At 38.6% G+C, this 8,691-nt stretch overlaps 2 protein-coding genes across 2 annotated transcripts; both read left to right on the forward strand.

Annotated features, from left to right (window-relative positions):
* Nucleotides 1-1,718: 1,718 nt before the first annotated feature.
* LOC129104223 (olfactory receptor 13C5-like) lies at nucleotides 1,719-2,645 on the forward strand. The gene has a single exon (XM_054614800.1). It carries the CDS (start codon nucleotides 1,719-1,721, stop codon nucleotides 2,643-2,645), a length of 927 nt encoding a protein of 308 aa, XP_054470775.1.
* Nucleotides 2,646-6,095: 3,450 nt separating this feature from the next.
* Nucleotides 6,096-7,015, forward strand: LOC129104224 (olfactory receptor 13C2-like). The gene is given in 2 exon segments (XM_054614801.1): nucleotides 6,096-6,573; nucleotides 6,576-7,015. Coding segments are annotated over 2 exon segments (918 nt in total).
* The last annotated feature ends 1,676 nt before the right edge of the window (nucleotides 7,016-8,691 follow it).

The following is an 8,691-nucleotide window of genomic DNA, read 5'->3' on the forward strand; positions in this document are numbered from 1 at the left end:
TAATGTATAAATGATTATCTGGCTTCAAGGTTGCATACAGTTGAGTTTAATCAGCATAGCAGTGGAAGTGAATTCCATAACTTATAATTAATTTGGCAAAGAGGTTAAATAATAATAATAATAATAATTAATCCTTTATTAGTCCCACAATGGGGAAATTACAATTCTCTGCATTTAACCCAACCCAGAGGAGCAGTGGGCTGCTAAGAAGCGCCCGGGGAGCAACTTGGGGTTAAATATAAAGAGAGAAAAGCAGAGGGCCAAGAAAAGAGACCTGAGGTACTCCATATTTTACATCAGGACATTTTGATCATCAATCAATCAATCTATGGTATCTAAAGCAACACTGAGAACCAGTAATAGAAGGACTGATGTGAAATCTGGATTCACGGGGCAATTGGCCTGGAGTTGAGGAGCAGAGAGGCAGGGCATAAGGTTGGGGAGCTCTGAATGACAGCCTGGAGGCCGAAGACGTAGATGGAGGAGGGACGTGAGGAAGACTAGACAGGCGGAGCCATTCTGGAGTTCAAACATAGGGGTGGAGCTGGGGATCAGGAGACCAGGCAGAAAGTCAGTAAGGGCCGCCAACAGAATGCATAGGCATTGTAAGGATGTTTCTCAAATCACAATGAGCCTCTCAACTCTCATTAGACCCCAGAAAGACCATAGCATTCCACTGCAACTAATCTGTTCTTGTGAAATGGGAGAGGACCACCATTCAGAAGGTTAGGGGTGTTTGTCATGTTGTGAAGTGCTTTGAGTGGTTACCAAGACTAGAAAACTGCTACACAAACTGCAGTCAATTCTAAAGCTGGTTGATTTGGACAGAATCAACCTACGAAGTAACTGTCACAATAAAGCTAAAGACATGGAAGGCCAGAGATAATGATCTCTGAGAGGTTCATGAGACACTGAGCATGTCACACCAACCCCCAAATACCCCCAAAGCAAAGTAATATGTGACAAATTCATACCAGACAAAGCAAAAGCTCAGGAGCTTAGTCAACAGGTAGAATTCACTTGCAAAGGTAAGAAGAACCACAAGCAAGCATTTGAAGCCCTGTGAAGGCTGTGTGCACCAGAAGACAGCAAGGACAAACCTAGTGATGCAACCGACAGCATTCATGAAGAGAGAATAGCAGTAAAAATGGGCTGTTCCAGAGAGAAATTGCTGACAATCAGATCAGGTTAAACCCAGAGACATTAAATACCTTTTTACTGTGTTTCTTTGTTTATTATTTATTTGACAATTCATTGGAAAAAAAGGAACTTACATGGTTACAAAACCAATGTGAATGCCCAAATAAAAGAAAATCAAGGACAACACAAAAAAGTCTCAAGCCTTATTTCTATTGTGATCCTTGAAGCTCAGAGCAGACAGATCACTGCCTTACAATTCTTCCAACAGCTGAAGATCACATCACCAGCTTTGGGTCCCCAGAAACAATGCCTACACCCCCATCTTGTCCGCAGGTGTTTCATGAAGTTGTTTACATGTTGGTAGACCGTGTCAAAGGGTTTTAATTAGATCCATGGAGGGTGAAGGAATCTGATAAAAAACACTGCACTGAGCCGAACAGTTCACTTTCGGAATTCTGAAGGTCAATACTCACTAAGTGAAGGTAACTGTAAATTAAACAATCCCAAACAAGATAATAGTTTTCATGATTTATGTCCGATTTCATAATCTGCCTGGTTTATTTCCTTTGAAAAGATTAATGGATGCTGATTTAAATGTAACATATGTAACTTTTGGTGGACATGTGGATCTGAACAAGTACAGATATGTTTATTTTGTGATCATGTTTACAGTATATATTCTAATAGTCTGCAGTAATTCTACTATTGTGTGCCTCATAGTGATTCACAAAAACCTCCATGAGCCTATGTACATTTTTATTGGAGCTTTATTAATCAACTCTGTTCTGTTCACCACTGCCATCTACCCAAAGCTTCTGATTGACTTTTTGTCTGAGAAACAGATCATATCGTATTCAGACTGTCTCTTCCAGTGTTTCCTATATTACTCTTTAGATGGTTCAGAGTTCTTACTGTTGTCAGCCATGGCTTATGACAGATATGTGTCTATATGTAAACCTCTGCAATATCCAACCATCATGACGAAAACAACTGTCTGTATCTTTCTGGTTTTAGCTTGGTTTGTTCCTGCAGGTCAGATTGCAGTGCCAGTTGCACTGAGTGCTAATACCAAACTCTGTCACTTTAAATTAAGAGGAATCTTTTGTAACAATTCAATTTACAAACTTCACTGTGTGAGCTCCAGAGTGCTATCTGTGTACGGTGTGATTGTTTTGTTTAATGTTATTCTTTTCCCTGTGCTCTTCATACTTTTTACATACACAAAGATATTTCTAATTACCTACAAAAGTTGTGGGGAAGTCCGGATGAAAGTGGCACAGACCTGTTTTCCTCACCTGCTGGTTTTGATCAACTTTTGTAGTTTGATAACGTATGATGTCATTGCAGTTAAACTGGAATCTGAGTTTCCAAAAACTGTACGTTTAATAATGACTTTACAAGTGGTTTTGTATCATCCCCTCTTTAATCCGATCATATACGGACTGAAAATGACAGAAATTTATAAACACATCAAGAGGTTGTTCTGTCAAGACAAACCCAACTAATATATCAACACAGATAACTGATGGATTTAACTAAGGTATTTAATCTGAATGAAAAAGTTTTTTATGACTAGTACACAATAAAGGTTTCATCAGCTTCTTCATTGTAATGACTGATAATTTTCTGCAGTGATTAAAAACTCCAAAGCAATATGTTTATGCTTTATTATCAAGTTTAATTAAAACAATGTTTTAATTCATGTAATCTAATAATCTTAATATCAGTAATGCCATTCATTTTAGTTTTGGTTTGTCTTTGTGTACGGAGTAAATGTGGAATTGTGTCTTAAAGATCACTTTTAGGCCGTACAACAGTAAAACCATCAGTCTCAGGGAATCAGTGTTCTTGACAAAAAATACTAATTTCAGACATGCACTTTGTTAAATTCAAATTCACACGTTGGTCTCATGAATAAGCGCCAATGTTATCTCTTAGCAAACTGTTGTCGGACATGATTGGCATTCCATCTGTGATGATCGGAGGTCAATTCTCCATATTTATTGTGCTAACAAAGTATGTTCATGTTTAATAATAACAGTTTATTCATTAGTGAGACATTTTCAGCTTTACTTCTTTTTCTGAATTGTGTACTCAGATTTTTTACCACATGCCGAGGTGTCCTTGAGCAAGACACCTAACCCCAAGTTGCTCCCCGGGCGCTTCTTAGCAGCCCACTGCTCCTCCGGGATGGGTCAAATGCAGAGAATTGTAATTTCCCCATTGTGGGACTAATAAAGGCTTAATTATTATTATTATTATTATTATTATTATTATTATTATTATTATTATTATTATTATTATTATTATTCAATACAGCATGATGTTCATTTAGTAAATTATGCTCCATTTAGAGTCAAACAGACCATAAAGCACTTGAGGTTTTTAAACATCAGTCCACAAACCAATGACTGACGTCATTACGACTATGTTCACTTCTTATATACAGTAAAATGCCATGAAGTTCAAATATTCCATCCATCCATTTTCCGTAACCTGCTTATCCAGTTAAGGGTCGCAGGGGTGCTGGAGCCGATCCCAGCTGTCAATGGGTGAAGGCAGGGTTCACCTGGACAGGTCTCCAGCCTGTCACAGGGCTGACATATAGAGACAAACAACCATTCACACTCACATTCACACCTACAGGCAATTTAGAGTCTTCAATGCACCTAAGCTGCATGTCTTTGGACTGTGGGAGGAAGCCGGAGAACCCGGAGAGAACCCACGCTGACACGGGAGAACATGCAAACTCCTCACAGAAGGTTGTCCAGCCCGGGAACTGAACCCGGGCCCCTCTTGCTGTGAGGCGACAGTGCTAACCACTACACCACCGTGCAGCAAGTTCAAATATTCCCAAATTAATTCTATCAAAGTAGGTTATAAGTTTAAGCAGCTAAAATTTTTCATCTCCTTCATGGATTGGCACAAACTCTTTTCCTCTTAGGCCGCCAAGAAGTTGACAATTGACCCTTGGTGATATGGAGCAATTTCATTGGTGATAAATTGTTTTACACGATTGATGTAATGTGCAGTCCTGCCAGTGGTTTCAAACTAATCCACTGATCGATTATTTAATAAATGTTTCAAGATATGCAGCAATGCACCAGCAAAGACAGCCAAGATAACTACTAGCAAGTTAACATTGATGTAAATAATGCACGATTTAAAATACTTGAAAATTTGTGTTTGCAGAGTTTTGATGAGGTAGAAATGCATGCCACACATTTGCTCTGTACATAAACAAAACTTCTGTTTGTCAAAGAATAAACTCCTCACGGCACCTTTATCTACTTCTTGGCAAAATAAAGCCAGCTGCAGTGTGCAGAAATTAACATGTGATACATGTGCCTACCAAATGTCGTACATTTAGGTGAAGTGGCAATTCTTTGACAATTCTTTGACTCCAAAGAACAATAATAAGAATCAGAATCAGCTTTATGAACATGAGGAAGGTGAGATGTATGTATATAATTTAGAATTAAAAAATTGAATTTAAAGTTACCGGGTTATTGGATGGATGTGTACCAGACAGAGGATGAGTGATTAACTGTTCATGAGAGTGAAAGCCATGGGGAAGAAGCTGTTCCAGTGTCTGGTAGCTCTGGTGTACAGTGCTCTGTAGCGCCTCCCAGAGGTGAGGAGTTGGAACTGGTTGTGTCGAACCATATGATATAACACAATTAAGTACTTTTGCAAGCATCCCTAGCCCCTAAAAACATTTTAGTTTTTCATGGCAAATAATGCGTAGCAACAGTATTCCCTAAATGATGAGTTACAAACTCCATGCATCACAAAGGTCTTCAGTCTTCTCTGACGACATTTCAGATGGATCTGATAAATCTACCAGGCGAAGGTCGTAAAAGTACAAAACCTGTAACTTCCTTTAAATCACAGTGTCATCCACTCCCATGTTCTCCAAACTTCAGGTTTTCCGGTACCTGTCTGACCAGGGTCCAGAGGAAGCTGATAGGGATTCAAAGTCTTCCTGAAAATTTGTTATTTTCTGTCCTGCGAGCTGAGACACACGATCCCGTGAATCCCAGGAATCCCAGGAAATTGACTTGTTTATAACTTCAGTTACAGTCTTAAAATATTTGGCATGTATCCAACACTAAATGCAATAAGGAGAAAATAGTGTAAACCAATCTGATCTCATCCTGTATATTGTAGCTATACCTAGAAAAATAATGCATCTTAATTCGTAGATATCCTACCAAATATTTTCCTATGTAATCTACGTGTACTTGAAAGAAGACGTTAGGACCACGAAATCAACATCCGTCGGACGAGAGGCGAGGTGGATGGGTCCAACAAACATTGAACTCAAGCTCGGAGACCAGAGTTTGTGTGAAATGAGAAATCAGTACTGATGTATATGTCATGTACTTTAGTAACGGCACTTTTGTGGTTATTTTAACCCAAACGACGATCTTTACCTAGACCAAACTAAGTATTTCATGATATTTCAAGATCACTTCAATAGGGTGCTCCCCAGGGATGCACATTGCAAATTTCATTTCATATTCCTAAATTTGCAGCAATGCTTTACAGTTTATTACAGTTGTCTGCATCTACATGCGTTTTCTGCAAAAGACGAATTTTCTAGTTAAAAGCTGCTATCTTAAAAGGTCAGGGTTGAGGTAACCAGGGTTTTAGAAATACCGAGGTCCTAACACAAATGGATAGAAAAGAATCTAACAATATCTGTGAGTTCAGGCCTTCAGAAGTTGTTTACACATAGGCAGCTTTTCCTTTGGAGAGCGTAATGAGCTCCATGGAGGCTGAAGCAGTCTGATAAAAACAGCCCACAGAATCAGGTTCCAATTGATGTGTTTCTGTGTTTGCCAGTGCACATCAAGGTACGGATGACTGAATCAATCATCTGATGCAGGTTGTATGAGACTTCTAGTAATGTACCTGGTTCTTCCATTAACATTTTGTTTTTGACATCATTAATGGATAATGAATTTAATGTGACATATATAACTTTTGGTGGGCATGTGGAAGTGCACAGATATGGACTTCTGTATTTTGTGATCATGTTTACAGCATTTATTCTAATAATCTGCAGTAATTCTACTATTGTGTGCCTCATAGTGATTCACAAAAACCTCCATGAGCCTATGTACATTTTTATTGCAGCTTTATTGATCAACTCTGTTCTTTACAGCACTGCTATCTACCCAAAGCTTCTGATTGACTTTTTGTCTGAGAAACAGATCATATCGTATTCCGCCTGCCTCTTCCAGTGGTTTATATATTACACTCTGGCTGGTTCAGAGTTCTTCCTGTTGTCAGCCATGGCCTACGACAGATATGTGTCTATATGTAAACCTCTGCAATATCCAGCCATCATGAGTAAAAACACTGTTAAAATCCTCCTGATTTCAGCTTGGGTTGTGCCTGCTTTACAGATGTCAGTGCCAATGCCACGAGTGCCAATAAAAAACTCTGTAGCTTTACTTTGAAAGGAATCATTTGCAACAGCACGGTTCACAAACTTCACTGTGTGAGCTCACAAGCACTGAATATATATGGCTTGATTGTGTTAGTAGATGTGGTAATCTTCCCTTTGCTCTTCATAGTTTTTACATACACAAAGATATTTATAATAACCTATCGAAGCAGCAGAGAAGTCAGGAGCAAAGCTGCACAGACCTGTTTTCCTCACCTGCTGGTTCTAATCAGCTTCTCTTGTTTGCTTACGTATGATGTTCTTCTAGCTCGACTGGACATTGATTTTCCCAAAACTATACGTTTGATTTTGAGTTTACAAATTATTTTGTATCATCCTCTCTTTAATCCGATCATCTACGGACTGAAAATGAAAGAAATTTATAAACACCTGAGTGGATTGTTCTGGAAAACTGTGTAATGGAGAAGTTTCTCAATCTTTTGTCCAGTCAATGACCATTAATAAGATAGAGAATATACTGGAGACTCCCTCATGTATGTCCTTTTGAATAATCAAATCTTTTTTACACCCCTATAGTTTTTGAAAGAACAACACAATAGAAATGTATTAGACAGATATTAGACATGTCATTGTAAGAGTCAAAGATTTATTAGATCAGAATTAAATCTATAGTCCTTGTGGTCAGAATTTTGATTCTATCGACACTCTGAATGGTTTGTGTTTGATGAACAGTATTGTTATCATTGTTTCTGGGTGTATTGTTTAAGTTTATAATAGTCTTGGAGTGAACAGCAACATTTTAAATCCGCAGCCTTTAAACATAGACCTTGCGCTTCTATCATTTGGTGCCCTGAGAGGCAAAGTGGAGTCAAATTCTATCTATGAAAACATAAACATAAACCAAATTGCTGGGGTTTTTTTGCTTTTGTTTTTCAATGTCTGGTTTGTAAATATAAAAAAAATGTGATTTTGAATTATATTGTGAAAAAAATAAAAAGAATAAATAAAAGAAAGCATTTTGTTGTTATGCAGTCGGTGGAGAGCAACTGCGGCGCCTGGCTCTACCACTTAGCATGCCTAAGTGGGAGGCAGGACACCTGTCATACTTTTGAATAGGAAGTTCTGATTAGATAAATTAATGAAAAGGAATACCCAAATGTCAGTCTTTCAAAAGGTCATAACTTCTCAGAAAATGGTTGGAACTGCCTGAAAGTTGACAAAAACATTCCATCTGATGACTGAAAACCTGCACTTTAAACATAGAGTCTGCAGACCCTTGGGAAAGCTAACTTCCTTCAAAAACATCCTATTGAAGTGCATCCAAGAAAGACTTCGAGAGTATAACCTTTTACATAACATATTGCAAGTTCATGATCATAATTGGTTTGCAAAAGATTTCACCGTGCCGAATGGCAGTGGGACTTCTCTGCCATTTGGATTTGGACATTTGGCAGACCGGAAGTCCGCATACAAATGTTGTCAAAATAGCAGTTTCCTTATATCTTAAAATCTTATTTCTGGAACAAATTGCTGAAACAACGTAAAAGTGGCAGCAAACATCCCATCTGGAACCTTTACTCAAGCACTCACTCTGTAGACACCCTCAGGAGCTATCTTATTTCAGTGACATCCTATTGAGGTAAAACCAATTGAGCCTTAAAGAGCACCCTCTTTTATGGAACATATTTCAATTTTTGTTTAGAGTGAAATGCAGATGTAGGGCCGTGAAGAAAAGAAGGTCTCTACACCCTCTGCACATTTCTTTCATAATAATAATAATAATAATTAAGCCTTTATAAGTCCCACAATGGGGAAATTACAATTCTCTGCATTTAACCCATCCTGGAGGAGCAGTGGGTTGCTAAAAAGCACCCGGGGAGCAACTTTGGGGTTAGGTGTCTCACTCAAGGACACCGTGGCATATTGACTGTAGAGGGGTTCAAACCACCAACCCTGTGGTTACAAGACAAGCACTCTACCTTGTGTGCCACAGCCACCCAACTCAAATTGGAGCAAATTGGAGCTGTCATTTGTACAAGAACCCATTTGGCCAACTGGACCTTATTTTGGCCTTTTTGGGACCAACTAGGGGCACTGCCATGGATTCTGGACTAAAACCAGTACAACTGCAGTCA

The sequence above is a fragment of the Anoplopoma fimbria genome, chromosome 16, assembly GCF_027596085.1.
Source record: "Anoplopoma fimbria isolate UVic2021 breed Golden Eagle Sablefish chromosome 16, Afim_UVic_2022, whole genome shotgun sequence".
Lineage (NCBI taxonomy): Eukaryota > Metazoa > Chordata > Actinopteri > Perciformes > Anoplopomatidae > Anoplopoma > Anoplopoma fimbria.

What these genes read in the sequence shown, in the direction of transcription:
- LOC129104223 (XM_054614800.1), top strand. Translation starts at nt 1,719, where the DNA reads ATGGATGCTGATTTAAATGTAACATATGTAACTTTTGGTGGACATGTG.